Source organism: Stegastes partitus, unplaced genomic scaffold (assembly GCF_000690725.1).
Source record: "Stegastes partitus isolate 25-593 unplaced genomic scaffold, Stegastes_partitus-1.0.2 Scaffold988, whole genome shotgun sequence".
In the NCBI taxonomy this organism is placed as follows: domain Eukaryota; kingdom Metazoa; phylum Chordata; class Actinopteri; family Pomacentridae; genus Stegastes; species Stegastes partitus.
Window position 1 is genome coordinate 60,986 of NW_007578719.1, and position 22,309 is coordinate 83,294.

The 22,309-nt window shown below is 39.2% G+C and overlaps 3 protein-coding genes across 8 annotated transcripts; 2 read left to right on the plus strand and 1 right to left on the minus strand.

Annotated features, from left to right (window-relative positions):
• Positions 1 to 274: 274 nt before the first annotated feature.
• Positions 275 to 4,546, plus strand: dnajb9a (DnaJ heat shock protein family (Hsp40) member B9a). The gene is made up of 3 exons (XM_008294703.1): positions 275 to 445; positions 913 to 1,143; positions 2,541 to 4,546. The coding sequence occupies exons 2-3, from the start codon at positions 927 to 929 to the stop codon at positions 2,975 to 2,977; spliced, it is 654 nt and encodes a 217-aa protein (XP_008292925.1). The 5' UTR covers positions 275 to 445; positions 913 to 926; the 3' UTR covers positions 2,978 to 4,546.
• Positions 4,547 to 5,320: 774 nt separating this feature from the next.
• dnm1l (dynamin 1-like) lies at positions 5,321 to 17,143 on the plus strand. 5 transcript variants are annotated; one of them, XM_008294706.1, is made up of 20 exons: positions 5,321 to 5,542; positions 7,761 to 7,905; positions 8,726 to 8,755; positions 9,429 to 9,475; positions 10,030 to 10,101; positions 10,224 to 10,310; positions 10,998 to 11,160; positions 11,775 to 11,895; positions 12,014 to 12,145; positions 12,383 to 12,589; positions 12,730 to 12,850; positions 12,931 to 13,086; positions 13,207 to 13,296; positions 13,388 to 13,480; positions 13,773 to 13,826; positions 14,066 to 14,137; positions 14,908 to 15,078; positions 15,374 to 15,483; positions 15,606 to 15,765; positions 16,723 to 17,143. In XM_008294706.1, the coding sequence occupies exons 1-20, from the start codon at positions 5,441 to 5,443 to the stop codon at positions 16,777 to 16,779; spliced, it is 2,190 nt and encodes a 729-aa protein (XP_008292928.1). In that variant the 5' UTR covers positions 5,321 to 5,440; the 3' UTR covers positions 16,780 to 17,143. The 5 variants fall into 5 exon arrangements, with proteins under 5 accessions (XP_008292928.1, XP_008292933.1, XP_008292931.1 ...); XM_008294711.1 differs by lacking the exon at positions 14,908 to 15,078; XM_008294709.1 differs by lacking the exon at positions 14,066 to 14,137.
• A 287-nt stretch (positions 17,144 to 17,430) lies between these two features.
• On the minus strand, positions 17,431 to 22,133 carry tnnt2d (troponin T2d, cardiac). Of its 2 annotated transcripts, XM_008294704.1 has the most exons (13): positions 22,038 to 22,133; positions 21,086 to 21,140; positions 20,968 to 20,978; positions 20,849 to 20,866; positions 20,726 to 20,747; positions 20,587 to 20,644; positions 20,354 to 20,470; positions 20,192 to 20,269; positions 19,969 to 20,079; positions 19,064 to 19,176; positions 18,822 to 18,912; positions 18,413 to 18,450; positions 17,431 to 17,619 (listed from the first exon to the last, which is right to left on the minus strand). In XM_008294704.1, the coding sequence occupies exons 2-13, from the start codon at positions 21,121 to 21,123 to the stop codon at positions 17,574 to 17,576; spliced, it is 741 nt and encodes a 246-aa protein (XP_008292926.1). In that variant the 5' UTR covers positions 21,124 to 21,140; positions 22,038 to 22,133; the 3' UTR covers positions 17,431 to 17,573. The 2 variants fall into 2 exon arrangements, with proteins under 2 accessions (XP_008292926.1, XP_008292927.1); XM_008294705.1 differs by lacking the exon at positions 20,849 to 20,866.
• Positions 22,134 to 22,309: the final 176 nt, after the last annotated feature.

Consider the following 22,309-nt stretch of genomic DNA (forward strand, 5'->3'; position numbering starts at 1 on the left):
GTCTCCACCCTTCTTTGATGCAGACGGAACTTACTCATAACAAAATGGAGCGCCATATTTGTACTGCGCTATTACCTTATTATCTTGTACTTACTAAAACAGGTCACAATATGTCCTCGGAACTCTATAACAATAGTTGTATATTACAAAAGTACATCGATAATTAAACGTCGTTGTAGTCTGTAACACTCACAACATCAGGGTCACTGTCAGACAGGAGAAGAGGGAACATTAACTGCATTGACCGACAGAGGGCAGAAACGTCTTCCTTCCTGGTGACCAAGATACAGGACAACTAGCGAAGAAGAAATGGAAATTATCTTGTTCCTAACCGCTACACCAAACAATGCACACAGCTAACTGCTTAACCATCATGTTCGGCATTGGTTGAACAGTTTTTACGCCTTGTGTGTTCAAAGAAAGTAGCACTCGTGTCCCCTGAAAGGTAGGTGAAAGAGAGGAGACTATGAGGGCGGTATCTTTTGTTAGCCAGTGTAAGCTAACCTTAGGAGGGCTGATGTATGGCATGGCTATGATACGGTAGCATTAATTTACATGAAGTCTTTTCTGGTAGAATTTGTTGAATTCAAGATGCCAAATGCAGGTCAAGAAAATAGTTACTATGGTGTTCAATTGTTTTATTTACTCACTTTACACACCCAACATAAATTAAGCAAGTCAATATCAATTACTTTGGACTCTAATATTTAGCTTGAAGTCTGAGCCAGTGTCATCTGACTAGTAAAGAGAATTCCTGCAATATTAACTGTGTTTGCTCACTTAATACGATATCAGCTATTTACTAGTGGAGGTGATGGGAATTAATATAAACACGCACATTTTTTCTGTGTTGCATGCAAGTTATTCATTTTGCAGTCTTTACCTGATGGTCATTTCCTCTCTTGAATACAGGGGACACCGCAGCTATGGCAACTGCACAGTCTGTGGCAACGTTTGCATTGTGCGTCCTCGTGATAACAGAGCTCATCCTGGCCAGAAAGGACTACTATGATATCCTGGGAGTGCCCAAAGGGGCCACTGAGCGCCAGATAAAGAAGGCTTTCCACAAGCTTGCAATGAAATATCACCCAGATAAGAACAAGAGCCCAGATGCTGAAGTGAGATTCAGGGAAATTGCAGAAGGTACAGTCAGTTATTTTGGGAGATGGGTATTGTTTAGCCCATTGTTTGAATTTATGTACTTTCCAGCATGTGGTAAAAGCTGATTCATGGTGGCATCTTTGTTAACACTTCTCTCTGGATGCACATATTTGTAAATAGACGCTGCCAGTTAATATAGATAATTATTAATATTGTTAACGACCTATGGTTAGCACGGTTGCCTCATAGCTAAAAGATCCTGGGTTTGATCCTCGGCCTGGGGTCGTTCTGTGTGGAGTTTGCATTTTTCTCCCTGTATCTGCATGGGTTGTCACCGGGTGCTTCAGCTTCCTCCCACATTCCAAAATCATGCTGCATCTAAATTGTCCATAGGTGTGAATGTGAGTGTGCTTGGTGTGTCTCTCTGTGTTGCCCTGTAATGGACTGGTGACCTGTCTAGTGTGTACCCTGCCTTTGTCCTTTGTCAGCTAGGATAGGCTCTAGACCCTACAAAGGATAAGCGGTGTATAGATAATGGATTAATGACCAAATGTGAATGAAGACCAGGAGAATAAAGGCTAATTGTATAATTTAACATCTTATTTATTTATTAAGCTACACTGATGATAATTTTAATGATAAGAAGGCAATGAAAAACACACAAATACATACATTTACACACACAAATAAAACCGAATATGGGTAAAGAATACAAATTAAAGAAAACTGGTTTGCTGATTGCAAAGCCAGTCTCACAAGGGCGATACCAAGCTGTATATCAAAGGACATGAAAGACTGTTTTGAGCCAGAGAGAGAGAGCGTGGTTGGGGCTACTCATGCAACCGAACTTTGCGCTTTTTTATAAAGTGCTTTCATGGCAGTTTGCATCCTATGCATTTAGATGAAGCTGTTCTGCAGGCAGGCTGCAAGGTGGCTTGGTGGGTAGCACTGTCACCTCGCAGCTAGAAGATCCCAGTTAGGATGCCTGGGATCTTTCTGCGTGGAATTGGCATGTTCTCTCTGGGTTCTCCGGCTTCCTACCACAGTCAAAAAACATGTTGAGGTTAATTGGTGATTCTAAATTGTCCATAGGTGTGAATGTGAGTGTGCTTGGTTGTCTGTCTCTAAGTGTAGCTGTGCAATTCACTGGCGACCTGTCCAGGGCGTCCCCTGCCTTCACCCTGAGTCAACCGGGATATTCTCCAGCCCCCCATGACCCTAGTGAGGATTAAGCGGTGTATAGATGATGGATGGGTGTTCTACGGGCAGTTTTCTTTTTACTATTGATGAAGTGTCTAATGCTAGTACAGATCACTATCTTTTCAGGCCTATATATGTTTCACTTACATTGGCCATAGGTCTTTGTCAGCCACACCTTTTCTAATGTTGCTATTTCAAACTTTTTCCCACTGAATCATGTTTTTCTTTGTCATGTGCAGCTTATGAAACTTTATCAGATGAGAACAGAAGAAGAGAGTATGACAGGTTTGGTGACACCTCTGCATACTTCACTGGGGAGACACAAGGCAGACAAAGACAGGGTACCCATCAACCTTTCAGTTTCAACTTTGACGAGATATTTAAGGACTTTGACATCTACAGCCAGAACAGGCACGCCCGTCACCGAAGACACTTTGATGAACACTCCCGGTCCCAGAAGGAGTCCCACAGCAGACATAAGAGACACTTTCAAGGTGGTTTTGGAGCAGGTATCTTTGATGACATGTTTGATGACATGGAGAGAATGTTTACTTTTGACAGACATGCCAAACAGACTGAAAACAGGTTTCATGGTGCATCTAAGCAACACTGTAGAACAGTAACACAGCGCAGAGGAAATATGGTAACCACATACACTGACTGCACTGCATCTTAAATGCAACATAAAATGATTTTTAACTTAAATTGCCTTAGGAGGATACAATATTGTTGTACCAAGTAGGTAGCAGAAAGCCAATTAGTTCAATGCTGTGAAACTTGAACAGCGACATTGAGAGCTGACGTTCAGTCACAGCGTGACAAGCACTGAGTTCATAGTTTACCTATCTTCCTACCTTTAGTTTTAAATTCAAATAAGCTTTCTATTTTCAGGATATTCACTGTGTTTGCTCATGGACTTGTAAATGATTGTACTAGTTTTGCTAATAGTTGAAGTAAGCTGTTAGGGAGCATTTTGTCAGTATTTCTGTCAAGCACCTGAAATTTTGATTGTGAAAAATAAAAATGTCTTGCTCAATATGGCACAGCAATACATGTGTCAGGTCACCACTAGTTCTGCTACCACTTTTTTTGTATAGTTTTTAGTTTCTTTGTATAGGCTCTGCTATTGTGAGCCTGAAATCACCCCTATAGGCAGAAACAATAGCAGCCTGTGGAGTTTTGCTTATGGTTGTGAAATGAACAGCAGTGTCAACAAAAACCTGTGACCCTCCACATGTTGTTTTTGGTTTACTACATTTCTTGAAATATTCTTATACTCTACAATTTCAGTCACTTTTAAAAAATAAAATGTTATATGTTGTAGCATTTGTGGTGACATCACATTCATTGTAACTGTATAGTCATTGTAAATATTTGTATAGTAGAAAAGTGGTAACAGAGAAATGTTTGTGACTCAGTGGAAGTGGCTTCGATCTACTGGGACTTGGTTTAACCCTGATGCAACAGCCCTGCAGTTAATGTAATTAATTGTGAAGCTCAGAATGTTCTGTTTTCTTGAACTGATTTAGAAATGTTTTTTCAACTCTATTGTGGTTTTTGACTCCAAATTTTGTTGTATTGTTAAGGTTTTAGGTAGCTTTTACAATACTGGACTGTGTTTCTGATTTAGGGCCATATTTTCATGAGGTATTTCCATTATTTTGTGTACCTTGTAGTTGCAGAGGACATTAGCTTGAGATGGCCTTTAATACAGAAAAAGGCAACACTTTTTCTTATGTTTTCTAGATGGGGGGGTATTAAAGCTGGATTTACAATCACATGGCCCAAAATCTAACCAAAAATTCTCAGAGGCATTAGCTTTTGATGTCAAACAAACTACATATACTACATATTACTGCTATGTGTAAAGTAACTCGCAGAGAGTCAGACTTTAAGCTTACTGTAGTACATGTTAGAGTTTCAAGGATTCATATCACAAGTGGCAAGACTTTGTATTGAAAAAAAAGGTCACTCTAAAACGCTGGCATGTATTTTATACACTGCAGTACTTCAGTGTTAAAGAAATGCTGCACGTATATATAAACGCATCAGTTCTCATATTTTATTAATCTGGTTGAGTAGTTGATGGAACCTTGAAGACACTTTTCCTAACATGTCTGTTACCTCATTCCGCTAAACTTGTTCCATTTGACACTGTGCAGTGCAATATTTATTTCATACATTGATGTTGTTGTAAAATAACCAAAAGCACTTTCAATTTTGTAAATAAATTGTAGAAACAACACTGGTTGTTTTTCTTTCTTATGTGCTTATTTTGCAGTCAGACTAAGACAGACTGGGACTTTAATCAACATTTTGTAGTGTTATTGTATGAATGAATGAATGAATGTTTGTTTTGATTTCAGACGTGAGAAAAATAAAAAAGCCCAAAAACAAATCAAAATATTCAAAACATCAACAATACAAAGCAACATCAAATAACCCAACGTATCCGAAAAGGAGTAGGACGAAGCACAAGCTCATTAACTCCTACCCCTTCTCCAGCTCAACCATCAGTCACTCCGTACCCCACTCCCATCGTTATTTATGTACATATTTACAAACAAACAAAAAATATTACATAAATGAGCAAATACTATCATAGACAGTATGGGCATAATAGTATCTTGTTTAGCTTAAAGACAACTTTCATGAGACAAAAGCCATGTGTTAAATCAGAATTACAGAAATAAAAGAAAGCTTTTGTCTGAGTACAGTGAGTCAATTTTCCAGAGGCTTAAAAAGATGCATAAAATAACTGTGGTCATACTGGTTTTACCACGTACATACTATATGTTATTATGTGCCATATAAATATTTTGGTGTTCACCTTAGTTACCATTGCCTTGAGGGGAAAAAAACAATGAGCTTTGTTTTCATTGGTGGAGTGCACACAATATGTCATCTATAGGAAATGTAGTTCGGTTAAATTCGAACTGCGAACAAAGTAATTGTGAACGGTAACGTACTGAACAACAACTCCCATGATGCAACTGTGAGTGACTGAGTGCGCAGTTGTTGGCAGATCCAAAGAGACGCCAGTAGCTTTAGCTGAGGGACATTGAATGACTTTGTACCCGTGTGTTGGGAACGTTAAGAAAGTTGTTTTTTTGACAGGTCGGGATTCTTATCGGAGCTAATGGAGGCACTCATACCTGTCATAAACAAACTGCAGGACGTTTTTAACACAGTCGGCGCAGATATTATCCAACTGCCGCAGATAGTTGTTGTGGGAACCCAGGTGAGAAACGTCACTTTGCTTTAAGGCTAGCAAGTTAGTTAGCCTGCGACAACTTATTGTTTTGGCTGCTTCCCCTGTCTGTACCACAGTTTTCTTTCAGTTTCATGTAGATGCAGTACTCACAACTGTCTAGACTGACTTTATGCATGTGTTTGGCCTTTCTTAGTTAACGCAACTAAGTTAGCATTAGCCATATGTGGTCTCACGTTTAGACTCTGGCAGTTTGACAGGTGACAGGAACATTTGTCAACATGCTTTAGCCTTCTGTTCAGTATCCTAAACATAAAATAAAATGCTGATTTATTTAACTTTAACAGATTTACAAAATCAGTTTCCTCTTATCTGTGTTGTGTATGGGAAATATGAGTTGCTATGTTGTGTCCTAAAATGCACAACATACAGTGTCACTTACCAAGTTAACAGTTTATGAAATACATCTGGTTGGAACAAAATGCAGTTCAATAAAAGTGAACAGCCCATGAATAAATGCTATATTCACACTGGATGCAATATGCAGTTTTTGCTGATACAGTTTTAGAGATGTTTTAATGTATTTTGGGTGATGTTTAATCTGCCTTTATTAATTTCAAAGAGGTCAGTGTTGGAAAAAGTACTCAGATCTTATACTTAACTTAAAGTAACAACACCAGTGTAAAAATACTTTGTTACAAATAAAAGTCCTGCATTCAAATAGTTGCTTCAGTAAAACTACAGAAGTATTAGCCTCAAAATGTACTTTATATACCAGTAGTTACAATTATTGGACAATGATTATTGATGCATTGCATTCATGTGTTAATCACTTTAAAGTTGCAGGTGGTAAAGCTGAAGCTGATTGTAATTACTTTATTTACTGCTGAGTCATCGTAAATATCCTCACTGGTATCAATAAAGTTTTATCTTAATCAAATCATAAGGTGTCACTGCTGGACTTTTCAACAACTGGTAGTCCTAATTTGTTATCTGCATTTATCACCATTTGTTAGATCTTGTTGTGTTGTTATTAATCTCAACATATAAGTAACTCGTAATATATGTTTTCAAATAACTGTAATAGAGTGTTTGCCGCTGAATTGTAGTGTAGTAATACAAGTAGTAGAAAATGGAAATACTTAGGTAAAGTACAGTAACCCAAGTATTCTACTTAGGTGCAGTACTTAAGTAAATGTACTTTACACCACTGTGAAGGATGAACAAGCTTTTACACCTCTCAGAGTCTTCTAACTTAGTACAATTCAGCAGCACCACAAACTATTAATGACCATAAAGTTGAGTTTGATCTGTCTTCTCTCATACAGTTAAACAGCATCTGCGTTGCTGCCTTGTGTACACGTTAGAGCCTAATTGGTTTAAAGTGGCAGATTTTCCTCTATCACGTTTGCTTTCACTGGTCGGCTTATAGGATGTGACTGTCTCAGCCCTTTTGGCAGCATCAGAGATAAGGCAAGCTAAAGGACGATTTAAAGGCCTGATTTGTGAGGTTTGCCCTTGTCAGTGTTCTGCAAAGGTTGAGATCGACAAAAACCTCTAATTAAGGGCAGCTCTAACCGAAACTAGGTGGCCAGCATTAATAATTGGTTATCTGTAGTGTGTAGTGGCCATCATTAATAATTGGCTATCTGTAGTGTGTAGTGGCCATCATTAGATTATCAGTCAATACAACTACAGGTTTACTGCTAGTGTCACCAACTTAGCCCTGAACTCCTTTTAAATTAAAGAATCTGCGAGCCAGGTAAGCTAAATGATGTATTTCAGTTCATGAGATCTATTTAGAGGTGATTACCTCGAACTTCTTTACACATTATGAGAAACTCACCCCTGACATTGGTCCTTATGCCACATAGTGCTTACCTATTGTGTGAATGAATATTGTGCAAGTTAAAGAAGGTGTGTTCGACCTGTGAGCAGTGTCAACTCTGCTTAAATAGTTTCTAGGCCATCCCAAAGTACAGCTCCCTAAACAAAGGCTCTGTGAGAAGTCCTAATGGGTGGACAAGCAAATAAATTTAGATCAGCTCCTCTGTTCAAATGTAGTTAGAAACTCAGAGTCCCTGAAAAAGTTTGTTCAGTGGAAACGGCCTTAAAGACTTGAATAAATAAAACCAAAGTCAGCCTGGTGTTTTGTGTGTATCTGCATTTCTCTGGTCAATAAGTGACTCATGCATACTTCAGTCTCCACATTTAGTGGTTTTGTTTATGATGTTGTTGTCGTCTACAGAGCAGTGGGAAGAGCTCTGTTTTAGAGAGCCTGGTTGGCAGAGACATCCTTCCACGCGGCACTGGCATCGTCACGCGCCGGCCCCTCATCCTACAACTCGTGCACATCGAGCCAGAGGACAGCAGAAAAGCCAGCGAAGAAAATGGTAATATCGCTTTCTCTTTATCTGTACCTGGATTGTGATTTGGCTGTCATGACTTTGTTGGATGTTAACATTGTGCCGCAAGATAAACAATTTAATCATCAGTATTTTACAATTGCATTATAGCTGGGGCAGGACCAGATTTTTGTGGATGCTGTTTTGTGGCGTTTTATAAAATCCAATGATGATATATTGGCCAACATTAGACACAAACACATGACTTAAAAAACTATCTTACTATGGATCCCATTTTTTTTTACAATTGTATATGACACATATTATATAGTTTGGTGTTTTTACTGAAAGCATATCAGAAGTAATAGCACTGAGTGGAATAGCAAGTGCACTTCCACACTAAAGTTAGTCAGCTAAATGTATGAGGATGTTGCAGTTAGTACGTGATTCAGACAGATAGTTGGAAACTAAATCAATTTCAGCAGCTGGAGTTCTGCAATATGCTTCCTCTTCACTGAATAAGATCATAGCTTGAAGAAGGTTTAAAGTAAGGGGAGCTCTTTAAATAGATTATTTCTCTGATCCGAAGACATCTCTGCATTTACTGTTATATCACTTCTTAATTCATAACTGTGGGATGTCTTTATATTGATGAAAGGATAGCATTTCGGCTCAGACTCAGCATTGAGATTATTTCGTTCTCAGTGAAAAGAACAGGTGACTGAAATGTGCTAAGATCCTGCATGTATTTAGTGCTGTCCTCTGGGAATGTCCTCGCAGCGACTCTGCAGTGCTGCAGAGTCTCATGCAGGAGCTGCAGATAGCCAGGCTAACCCTTTTGTCTCCTGTCATCTCTCTTTAACCACAGAATCCAAGAGAAATGGGCGCCTTTACAGAGGTCTCCTTTTCCTTGTTCTTTTTGTGTATTACATAATCCCCATCCGCCACCCCCCACCCTTCTTTTTTGCCCATTCTACCTCATCCTGCCTTGTATTTGTGTAGCTTTTCCTAAGCTGCCAAACCATGTGGCTTCGTGTATTCAGCTCATGTCCTTCCCTCCATGTAGGCTGGTCTCTGTCAGTTGAAGTGAGAAAAGAAGACTTAGTATTTTCTTGTTAAAAAAAGAAAAAGAAAAATCATTATTATGCTTAATTTTTGAGTTTAAAAGCCATTAACTTCCTCGAGATCACTAACAGAATCCAACCTTGTGAAGTTGTTATAATGTTGATTATTGCAGCTAAAATCATTACTTTGTTTCTTCAGTCTCTGCTTCCCAGAATGCACGTGTTTGTTTTGCCTATAATTTTCTCCCATTACTGTTGTGTGAAACAACAGTTACGCCAATGATTTTTTTCTTTTCTTTTTTTTCTTTTTTCTTTAAGCCAAAACTCTTCAGTTGTGAATGTTTTCTCTGAAGAATTTTTCCATCCCATCTTTGCCAAGAAAAAAAAGAATCCTCCCTTGAGACATTTAACACAGGGATCATAATCACAGTAACATTGTTCTCAAAGGCCACATCTGTCACATAATCAGTAAATGAAACATCTGTCCTCGACTTTGTTTTTCTACAGGAATCGATGGAGAAGAATGGGGAAAATTCCTACACACCAAAAACAAGGTAGAGCTTTCACCCTGTTCTCACAGTCTTGCTTGCCAGAAAACAGTGCTTTCATTTGAGGTTTCCACCGCTACTGCTCTGTGTATCGAAACACCTAAATATTTGATAAACTCGGCTGAATGGCGGTTTACCCACGTTCTATGTCCTGTATCGATTCATATTCATGGATTAGCTACAGGAGGACATTTTATATGTTGGTGTTATGTTTACAACAGAAACATCTCCAACCTGTAATGAGATCAGGCACACACCCTGTCAGCTGCTAAAAATATTTATATGGCTGAAGGGTAAATGTCCGCCAAGGTTGAATTCTGGCTCTCTGCTCCCTTTATAGTTGTTCTTCATGTTTGAACAAAGAAGCCTTTATGATGTCCTCATAGCCTCATGACAGTAAACAGGATTTCTCGGGATTTCTTTGTAAACTCTCTCTCTCTCGTGCTCTTTTTTTTGTCCTTCTCTGTTGCCCTTATTGTTTGAGTATCAAGAACTACTTCTTGCATTGATGTTGCTTGTCAATACCGCCCTTAACATTCCTGGTCAAACTTTGATTTCAGATCTACACAGACTTTGAGGAGATCAGACAAGAAATCGAAACAGAAACAGAAAGAATTTCTGGCAATAACAAGGTATGCTAGTTACGCCTAATAAGACAAAACATAAAAAGTTGCCAAACAAGAAATGACCTCCGTAGAGAAACTGGATCGTGCTTAAATGTTGACACTGAACTGACACTATTGTGTTTTTCCAGGGTATTAGCGATGAACCCATTCACCTGAAAATCTTCTCCCCACATGTTGTGAACCTCACGTTAGTGGACCTTCCTGGCATTACAAAGGTGAGATAGGTTTCTCTTCCGCTTTCCCATGTCCCAACCGGTGCGATCTATGAAGACCAAATGATCCTGCAGATGAATTTTACACAGTGTAGTGCAGATCTTAAGAAGTCTTTAAAATCACTGAATTCAGTTCAGGGTATTAAGAAAATTAATTAATTAAAAAACTTCTTGAACATTTCCTGTTTCCTCCAGTATGCAGTCAGACTAGTTTTAACCTTTGCAAGGGCTCCCAAGCGACGTTACACATCTGAGAACTGCAACAGTGGACTGTGCATAAAGAAGACTGCTTCATACTTTATTATCATCTTTGTTATCCACAGAAACGAGATAGGAGGCTTGTTGACCCTTATGCAACAGCAGCTTTAAATAATTTATGTATTTCTTAATGGTTAATCTACTTGTCCATTTTCTGCTACGTGCCAGGGCCGAGGTCAAGATAATTGAATAGTCACAGTGTTAAAAAATATTGTTATATATAGCTTTAAAGGGACAAATGTTATGTAAATGTTGATAAATGCATGTACTTTGACCATGACTATAGAATTACATAATTAGAAACCTTGTTATGCCTCACTAGTTTTACATATTTTTTTGACTGTTGGGACCATTTCAAATGTTTTGGGAAAAGATAATAAAAAATCTTAAGTCCTGTAATGGTTTTAATGCCGTGTGTATTTGTTAATACAGGTACCAGTGGGAGACCAGCCCAAAGACATAGAGATCCAGATCAGAGAACTGATTCTGAAGTACATCTCCAATCCCAACTCCATCATCCTGGCTGTGACTGCTGCCAACACAGACATGGCAACCTCAGAGGCACTAAAGGTGGCGCGTGAGGTTGACCCTGATGGTATTCTTGTTTGCTCTTTCTTCACTTTCTTCTTTCAAAGCTGCAGTAGGCAGAAAACTCCCTTTTCCAATTCAACCTTGGACGAGGCAAAAAATGTCAGAATTTAAAAATGCAGCCCTCTTCCTACGGCTTTTCTCTCTCTGAGTCCCTCCCACCAGAGGAACACAGGTATATGCACAAAATATAATCGCAATAGATGTCCACATTTACGTCTGGCTGTACACAGGATTCAAACCTCACTCTCCAGAGTGAATATCCTCTGTTGAAACCTTTTTGCCACTGCACACTACTTCAACTGTGGAGTTCATACTCTCGTCTCATCTGGCTGAAAAGACTCATGATTGCCTCGATTCGTCTGTCGCAGCCTTGATTTTCTATAGTCTGAAAATAGAATCAAGAGGAGGAGCTGAAATGAGGTTTCAACTTAGACCATTGCAATTACAATTTGCTATAAGGTTATTGTTGATTTTTTTGCCCAGTGACACTGAAAAAATACTGCCTGCAGCAGCTTTAATGCATCATCAGCATTTGCCCATATTTTCCCTACTTGTGTGCTTTGTTTTTCTTGCCACAGCAGTGTTTTTGTAACTAGTTTTGTGTGTTTCTGTGTTTAGGCAGAAGGACACTAGCAGTGGTGACCAAGCTGGACCTGATGGATGCTGGCACAGATGCTATGGATGTCTTGATGGGCAGAGTTATTCCTGTCAAACTGGGCATTATTGGAGTAGTTAACAGGTATTGATGCTCAAATAAAGTTGCATCACGGACTGAAGTAAAACAAGAGAAAAGTACATTTCAAACACCTAATCACGTCATTATTTATTTTTTTTTTTTTGCTTTCATGTTTTTGTAGGAGTCAATTGGATATCAATCAAAAGAAATTAGTAGCAGATTCTATCCGTGATGAATATGCCTTCCTACAAAAGCGGTACCCCTCCCTCGCGAACAGAAATGGAACCAAATATCTGGCTAGAACACTGAACAGGTATGACATTAAAATGTTTGTGTTCCTTTAATGTTATATGCTGGGCGTTTACTGTTTTATGGCATAACAAATGAAATGTACTAGTCACCTGCTGACCTGTGTTTTTGACGTTTACATCCTTTCTGACGACGTGAAATATGACTTCTAAAATCGTCCTTGTTAATAACTGTTGTAGTCTATAACAAGTCTCCTTTGATTTTTAACGAAAGTGAAAGCTGTTCTTTAATGTTATTGTAGGTTACTCATGCACCACATCAGAGACTGTCTTCCTGAGCTGAAGACGAGGATCAATGTGCTGGCAGCGCAGTACCAGTCTCTGCTCAACAGTTATGGTGAACCCGTCGATGACAAGAGCGCCACGTTGCTGCAGCTCATCACCAAGTTTGCTGCAGAGTACTGCCACACCATCGAGGGCACAGCCAAGTACATTGAGACAGCTGAACTGTGAGTTACACAACTCTCTGGCCTACATGTACTCTCACATACCACCAAGGGGCGCTAGCATCGCTCTCTCCTGAATGATCTACTGAAAACAGATTCAGCCTGTAAGTTTAATGTGGTCTCTTTTCTTTTTCTTTTTTTAGATGTGGTGGAGCAAGAATCTGTTATATATTTCATGAAACGTTTGGTCGCACATTAGAATCAGTTGATCCTCTGGGTGGCCTGACAACCATCGATGTGCTCACAGCGATCAGAAATGCAACAGTGGGTTTCTGCTACCTCTCTTTGTTTTCATCTGTAACATTCAGCTTTGAAAAGACTCACACTTTAATTGTGTTTTACAGGGCCCGAGGCCTGCTTTATTTGTGCCTGAGGTTTCGTTTGAGTTGCTCGTGAAGCGGCAGATCAAACGTTTGGAGGAGCCCAGTCTGCGCTGTGTGGAGCTGGTTCATGAGGAGATGCAGAGGATCATCCAACACTGCAGCAACTATAGCACACAGGTCAGAAACACCCAAACATATATTTAAATACACATACTGCTAACAAGCAAAGCACAGAGGTAAATACACAACACTGCAATGGCTAATGCTATCTACGGTGATTGTTTATCTCTGACGCAGGAGTTGCTGAGGTTCCCAAAGCTCCACGATGCCATTGTAGAAGTGGTCACCTCCCTTCTCAGGAAAAGACTCCCAGTCACAAATGATATGGTCAGGACCTGCTTGCACTGAATACTAATCAGTATGTTTAAGGGATTTCGCGTCTGAATCGAATTAATCCATTTTCTGAATTTCTTTTCAGGTTCATAACCTGGTTGCCATTGAGCTGGCCTACATCAACACCAAACACCCCGACTTTGCTGATGCCTGTGGCCTCATGAACAACAACATAGAAGTAAGAGATTAACCTCTGCTTTTACAGACACAAATGCATTTCTTTTTACATAATGCGTTTATTTAATGCAGCGTTTTAAAATCCTCTACAATAATCTCAGGCTTACAGTTTATAATTGTGAAGACACGACCTCACTTAGCATTAATCCTAATGTTCATGTCAGTGGCAGCACAGCACAAATGAGTGAAAAGTTTTGAGAAAAGAACAAATGAAACAGTTTTCTGAATCATGGAAAACCTTTTCTCTGCTCCTCTTCCTCCATTGGTACATTTGTCAATCTTTTGTTTTGTAGGAACAAAGACGTAATAGGATGAGAGACCTGCCTTCTGCTGTTCCCAGAGACAAGGTAGAGTCCGTCTGTGAGAGTTTCTATCCAGGTCTTTTCTTGTAACAGGTGTTAACAGATTTTCTATCACGTTGCGTCCAGTCTGCTCTTAGCAAAGTGTTGGCCAACTTCAGACATCTATTTTGAAATGTAGCACAGTTATTCTCTCCACTTTACAGAATGTAAAGCTCATTCACACCTCTGCCTTAAGCTCCTGCCAGTATTCTGTCCGCTCTTTTCTTCCTTGTGTCTTTCTTTAGTCCCTTAAAGGCCCAGGTGGGCAATCTCTCTCCCCCACTGAGCCTCCTGCCTTTGAGGGCGAGGTCCCCAAGGTGTGTCCCGTGCACTCGCTGCCTGTCTACATCTGACCACTAAACACTACCAAGCCCTTCTTTAATTCCTCTAAAATCAACCAAAACCCCCTTTCCACCATTTGGTTTTGTCCTCAGTGCCCAACAACTGTAGTGGGATGGAAGAGCGGTTTTTAGCTCTTAAATCCTAACTTATCTGACCTGTTACCTTCACTCTGTAATATACATCTAACCCTTTTCTCTGCATGCTGGTCACTCTGACAGAAAGTAGAGTGGGTGATATGAATAGAATATTCTGTAATGGCACATGTAATTTAATAACAGCAGTATGAAAAATGTGATGAAAAATACATAAGTACTTGTCTTTTTGATCAGTCTGGTAAATTTAACCCCATTACCAATCACAATCAGGATTCTATCAAATCATTTTGAAAGTTCTCTACTGTGTCGTGATCAACACCATCATGTCACTCACTCATAAGCCTGGGTTGTGTAATTTTTGCACACTGCCTGTCAGTGTTTTCCACCAGTCCCCCTTGCTTGCTCAGCTCCAAGCCAGAAGAATAAACACTGGTCCAGATGAACTTCTTTGCAGTGGAGTCAAAGAAGGCCTATGGCATGCTGCTAATTAATACTACTGTGAAATCATAACACGTCTGATAAATGTGGACTGGTTTTATGGACCTTTTTGTTTAATCTCTTCCTTACTTTCTATGCCCATGACACGTTTACTGACCTTCTAGGTGTTTACCCCTGACAGATCCTCACCCTCAGCTCTCTCCTCCCTGTAGGCAGCAGCCAGCAGCTCTCAGAGCGCTCCTGCACCTGAGCAGATAGACACTGCGACAGGCGGCTGGAGGGGCATGTTGAGGAGGGGGGAGGAGAGTTCAGCTAGTGACAGGGCCATGATGCAGCCTCCTGCAAGCCCCCAGAAGGGTCACGCTGTCAACCTGTTGGATGTGGTGGGTACTCTGCATTTGTAGAAATACCTGGACTCTAAAGTTTAGCTATTTTTCATAAGCAATAGTAAATGTTTAGGGAAAAATGTAGGTAAGTTGCTGAGGCTCCTCTTATGTCCTTTGCCGTAATACTATCACTACCACCACTACTACTACTACTACTACTACCACGACTACTACTACTACTACTACTACTACCACTACTACTACTACTACTTATCTTATCTCTGTCTGAATTTCCCTGGTCTCTTGCCAATATGTGCATTAAGAAGCTCATTTGACACCTTTTCGTTGCCAGCCTGTTCCGGTGTCCAGGAAGTTGTCTGCTCGGGAGCAGAGGGACTGTGAGGTCATTGAGAGACTCATTAAATCATATTTCCTTATTGTTCGGAAAAACATCCAAGACAGGTAAACACAATCAAGTCTTTTTAGTTTATAATTTATCGACCAAGATGCAAATATTGGCAGTTTTGAACCAATTTTTATGTACTTCACTGCATCTTCCTCAATACATTGTTGTTTGTCCTCAGTGTACCAAAGGCAGTGATGCACTTTCTGGTGAACCACGTGAAGGACTGCCTGCAGAGTGAGCTGGTGGGTCAGTTATACAAGACAGTTCTGCTGAATGACCTGCTGACCGAGTCCGAGGACATGGCTCAGAGACGCAACGAGGCTGCTGACATGCTCAAGGTGACAGATTCGATGCATCACAGCAAACACCAAAACAAAGAGCCAGTGTCAATCACACAGAGAACATTACATTTTCATTTCATATCCAGTTGAAACCAGAAGTTTACATACACAATATAAAAAGATAAATAACCTTTTTTTCCTCACTATCACATGTAAATCAGATTAAACTTTTCCTGTTTTACGTCAGTTAGATTACAAAAAAATGTTCTATTCACTAAATGCCAGAATAATGAGAAAGAGGATTTTTGGAGAATATATATATATATATACAGTGGACTTTTGGCAGGTCTATCTTCTACACTAATCACTTTTCTCAAAACAAGTCAACTAAAAATTACACTGAGGAACTAGATCCAGCCTCTTCCCTTTTTTTAGTAGCATGGTAGATTGTACCTGGTTTTTCGTCCTGTGAATATTCCTCCTGTTCATACAGGACATCCTAATTTCCCTTCCTAAGTAATGAACAACCAAATCTACCACAACTTTCTGTATAAACATATATTCAAGCTATCGTTTCAAGCTAATAGGAGGCTTCAGGTGTCCAAACTTGTCGCATGACATTGATACTTTCTAAACTGTGAATGTTTTTTGTACCAAATTCCCTCTTTTTGTTGCTTCTGCAGCTTAACAGGGGAAATGCTTGAAATCTTCTAGAACAGTGTTTTCCTGTTGAGCTGCAGTAGATTAAAAAGATGATGCTGTTTGTCTGCCATCACCTATATTCAATAGAAAGGCACCTTCATAATGGCCATTATGACCAGTTTTAGTGTACTTAAAGGCATCGAGCTACTTTTACAACAGGCTTGACAAACTTTAATCCTGTCCTCAGTGTAAGAAGAGCTGCACCACAGTACGAGTCTCAAACATTGAACATTCAGTGTACAAGTTGTTGTTGATGTGAAAACAGTGTACCACAGCAATTACTGAACTACCTTTCATCACCCCTGTGTCCAGGCGTTGCAGAAAGCCAGCCAAGTGATAGCAGAGATCAGAGAAACCCACCTGTGGTGAGAGCAACTCTCTTCAGCTCTCCTCATCCCTCTTGGACTGTCATCCTCACGAACCATCCACCCCTCTAAACCCCTCCTCCCCTGCCGAGAACAAACAACCTGAAAATGCACTGGTGTCGATATGTTTATATCGAAACATAGTTTTAATGTACAGCAAAGACTTTGATTTGATGATGGACAGTATAGTTCAGTCCCTCACCATCAGCATCACACATGCTCTTGTCATAGATTATAATATTTTTCTTAATGTGATTAAAACAGTAAATATACAGATAATGTTTTGCATCGCCACTATGTGGAGCCTTTGCTGGGGAATGTCTGCTCTTACTGTAGATCCGAATTAAAAGTAGAAATGACAAACCGTATTACATCATGTAGATTCTCTCCTTGTTAGATGATGGCAAAATAATGTGTCTGCTGCTAATTTTTTCCAAAGAAATGCAATTAATTTAGATCTTTTTATTGTACAATAGACATTTTTACATATTTTTTGGTTTACCGCTAATATAGTATTATTTTTATATAGACACAGGGCAGTGCTAAGCCAGACACATTTGTTGCTGTTCAGCTTGAATTTTTGTATGAAGGGGTTATTGTCTTGTGTTGTTTGTTGGACAGATGTCCACAGATAGTTTGCAGAAAGGCAGCAGAGTGGGTGTAATGACTTATTTATTGTTTTGATATCATGATAAATGACATGTAACCCAACACAACAGAACAATGAATACATGCACGATAGACACGCGGGGTCTTCACTGGTGTCACGATTTGCTTCAACCTTGTCTCGCAGCAGCTTTACCTCAGCCGGCCAGCCATCTTGCCCTTGCCACGACCTTTGGCACTAAAAATTTTTGAAGAAGCACAGCAAACAGCGAGTTTAGGACAAAATGGGTGTCCTTCAATTGCAGCACTTAACAATTCAACCAACATGGGGTGCACTTCTGCAGTAGAGAACTGATAGTAAAAACAGAAGTCCAAAACTGTATTTTAAGAATCATTTGAGGAAAGATGATTCAGAAATTATCAAACCAATAATGGTTTAAGTGCAAAGAGTTCAGCTCCAAATATTTGAGATTTCCTTTGATATATTCTTGAGATTTGGGCGTATGCTTTGTCTTCTATTCTTAGACTTACTGTCACTGTTTGTTCAAATTACAAGAATCAAAAATCCTGTTCATGCCCACAGGTAAGCCTTAAATGTGGGCATGTACCCTGACCCTCGTGCATTTTTCTCAAATGTTGTTAACGCTGTGCTGACATTTTAGATCACAATTTATCACTCATGTTCCGATTCACTCTTTAAGATGTACAAAATGACTGCGTACAACGGGTTAAGTGCAGACACACTGCAAATTTTACTAGAGCATTCATGACTGCGGTGGAAGATAGAGAAAATGAACAGAGAGGGTTGTGGCTCATTTACAGTATGTTTTAGGATTCAGAGAATGTACTCAAATAAATGATTTCACTCAGTGATGTCTCTGATCTACTTCATGGAAAGGTATGGGTATGACATGACACAACAGGTAGTTGAGTGGACTTGTAGACAAGATGTTTAACATTATTAGAAAGTAATTCAAATAGAGATGGTCCTGGTAATTAAGAGTAAATCTACTCGGGGGCTGTGTACTTACCTCTGGTGGTCCTGGACTCGAGCCAGAAGCTGGTTAATCTGCAAGGAAACATAAACTTAAGTGTTTTTAACAACACAGGATGCCTAACGGGAATCAACTTATGGACATGCTATTTATCGTTAACTTTTGAACATTAACTTAGATTAAGACTTTATGTTGTTCTGACTGATATCAGATTTAGCTCTTGGTCACAGTGTCCAGACTGGAGCAGAAACACTGTAGAGGACACTAAAATACAAAACCCTGATATCCCATAATTGTAGATATAAGGATGAGAAGTTTTATTTTTCTGATTTTGTCTTCAGATATTTTTCTGTCTTTCTGTCATAAATCAGAAATATTTCTTATTTTGTCATTGGAGACAGAATTTATTAAAAGATGAGTTCCTGGTCGGCACTGGATGACTTACATCGTATTTCTGTCGTTTGAGTTTCTCACTGAGATCGAACTTCTCAGCCTCCAGACCCATCAGCCACTGCCACAGCTCGCTGGCCTTCTCCCTAAACACAAACACAAGTCTGATTGAGAGCAACGTCATGCCAAAAATGTGTGATGAAGATTCCTAATATTGCTCGGATCTATTCTTGTGCTAACATGAGCTATTTGTTTTAATATAGTGGTGAAGATTTGGTGGCACAGCTTGGGTCATACTTGAGTTTGTCCTCATTCAGATGATCAACGTTGAGGGGCTTCCTGCGGTCAGCCAGGATCTTCTTCTTCTTCTCCCTCTCAGTTTGTTTCTTGCCTCCTCTCCTGCTCTCACTCTGCGTCGTTTAGATAAAGAATAAGCACACGTTAATCTGAATGTAACACTTAAGGAGATATGATTTTTGGAATTACTTTCTCACACAAAGGACTATTAAAATGAATGAAAAAAACATATCACTATTATCATTATTAACTTGTTAACATAATGGTGGAAGAAGCTTTTAGATCCTCTGCTTATATAAAAGCTTTAATACAGCAATGTAAAAAAAATCTATTGTAAGTAAAAGTCCTGATTTCAACGTTTTCAACATTTTACTGATGTGTTTCAAATATTTATGAGCAACATTATGATGTTGTTGCAGAAGATGATGGAACTTCTTTATTCCGTTTAAAGGTAATTTAATCTGCAAAATAACAAGATTTTAAAGCTGTCCATTACATTTAAGTTATTTAAATATAAATACTGAAGTGAAATAAAAGTCCTCCAATACCGGTGCTTGATTAGATGTACCATAACTGTAATTGTGTGGCTTTTCCTTATATGTTCAGCCTATTTTTTCATTCATATATATATATATATATGTATATATAGCCTTGCATGCAAATATTTTGGGAACACAGTAGGAGGCTACATTTAACTTGTATCCTTTTAAAAAAACTTATAAACATAGTCACCAGTTATTGGGACATTACAGGTTTGGTTGCATTCAAACTTTAAGGAAATGAATGATGTGACACTTCTACATTGTTCTTTTAACCAGGAAACCACACTCATTAAGTTAGCTCAGAGATACTTGTAGGACTTGGTCATTATATTTAACAGCTAAAGCCACAAGAAGCTGGATGACCTTCTGTCCAGCACTGTACTGCTGGGTCATGTTTGAAAGGGCCTTCTTCTTCTTGGCGTCCTCATCATGCTTCTTACGGTGCTCCTCCTGCTCCTTACGTTCCTTCTCCTCCTGTATGCAGCAAAGATAAGTCATTTAGAGGAAGGAAACATACTGTCACCATGCTGCCTGGTATTATGAACTGTGTTGTCAGGATGTAAGTTGATGCACAGGTGGATCATACCGCAAGCCTGGCCTGCCTCTCCTTCTCCCTCTCTGCCCTGATCCTTTGCTGCTCGGCTCTCTCAGCACGACGCTTCTCCTAAAAAACCCCAAAATGCACAACCGCACATGTAACTGAGTTTTCACCACCAGACAAGCACACACTGGCTCCTGATGCACTCACAATTCTGTTAACGAGGGCGATGAGCTCCTCCTCCTCCTTCTTCCTCTGGATGAAGTGAGCCTCGATCAGAGACTGCAGCTCAGACAGGTCCTTCTCCTGACGCTTCCTGTGGATGTCCTGCCGTCAGAGGAGCAGATCAGGGTCAAACATGATTGGAAAAGTGGTCTGTTTGTCTAATCAGAGACTAATATATATTTCAATCAAGAAGGAAGTATTTAATAAGGCTGACTCACGTCAAAGTCCACTTTTTCACCGTCAGGGATCTTTGGGGCCGTAATATTTGTCATGAACCTGTACGTGTGAACAGTTTATTAATACATATTCTGTCTTGTTGGGTAAAGGTTTTACTAAAGAAAAAGCTACAACACTTACTTCGGCTTTGGCTTTGACTCATCTGGAACAAGGAAAACAATTATGAATAACTTTAAAAGTAAAGGAAGCATTGATTTAAGAGGTGAGTAGTAAGCTGCAAAGCATTTAGGGTAGTTGTCTCACCCGTTGCCTCCTCTTGTGCTAATGACCAGGAACATGCGTGATTAGTAAGATGCTCGGACAATAAATTAGACATATAAAGCTTCTTTTTTTTTTTTTTTTAAATAAAGCAGTTTTCTTACCTTCTCCCTCCCTTCAGAAGAGCAACAAAGAAAAATATTGAAAACAAATGTGTTATCAAATTAAGATACTGATTCAAGAAATCTATATTTGAACAAATGTGTAAAATTGATCACATACTGAGCTTCCTCCTCCATGACTTCTTCCGTGTCAGACATTTTGTTAAGGATGAGCTCTGCAAAATGGATCCCCATTAGCCTATATTTACTCTGGCAAATATTTCTGATCATCAAACAGCATAGCGGAGCGTGAGATGGCAACAGTTCACACAGTCGACAATGAGTGTCAGCACTCAAACAAATATCTGAGGCTGGTCGCCGAGGTGGCAACAGCCACCGTACAATGACTGGAAAATACCCAATGCTTGCAGGCAGCAGTCCAAAAGGCATTTGTAAAATTTGTCATTTTGATTAATGTACTCCTGATTGTTTGTGAAACGAATAATGCAAGCTGGAAGAATATACTTATATTTATCATATAATCTGCACAGTAAGACTCTTTGTTCCTGCAGCTGTAAAGTAATTTAGGTAATAAAAAAAGCATAATTTTAATACAGAACTGTAAAGTAGTACAGATTTATACACTTCAGGAACCCTCAACTTGCAATCAAGAACAGAGCTTGAGAAAATAGACTTAGATGCTTTAATCCCCTGGTTGTTACTCTGTAAATATGTTTTATATTTTAATTTAATTACAATATATTATAATAATGTGATAAGATTTATAATGAAAATAGAATATCTACTTTAGGAAATTGTAAGTACATGTTTATACATTAATACTAATACCACCAGTAAAAAATAAAAATAATTTCGTGCTTTTGGGCGATTTTTTTATGAAGGTGATCGCTGACATCTGATTAAACAATTTTTAAAAATAAAGTTGCATTTACGGAAAGATTTCTGTCAGATGCTGGGTGCAGCTTTTTAAAAAATCATTTAGGTGATCTCCAAATCAAGTTGGTTATAAATGAAAATATAATAATTGTATAGTAATTCAGTTCAAGATTTATGACTACACAAGAGTTTAATTAGGTTTTAAAAAAACATTGCCCACACAAGAGTGTCCTTACCTGCAACCAAGACAGAGGGAGCTCAGAGACGAGCGACAGACTTCAGCTCCTTGAACTTCACTAACAGGTTGAGCATCAAGGATACATAGACCGGCCCTTCTTACTCATGTGACTGCAGCACCCTATGGCTGACCAGTCTATTGTTAGACAGCTGGACATGAGAGCGCTGTCTCAGAAACACACACACGCATTCTGCAGGTACATTCCTGTCATGGTAAAATGTCATATATTTGTTTGGGCTTTCACCAGCCACTCAGATTTCAACACGCCAT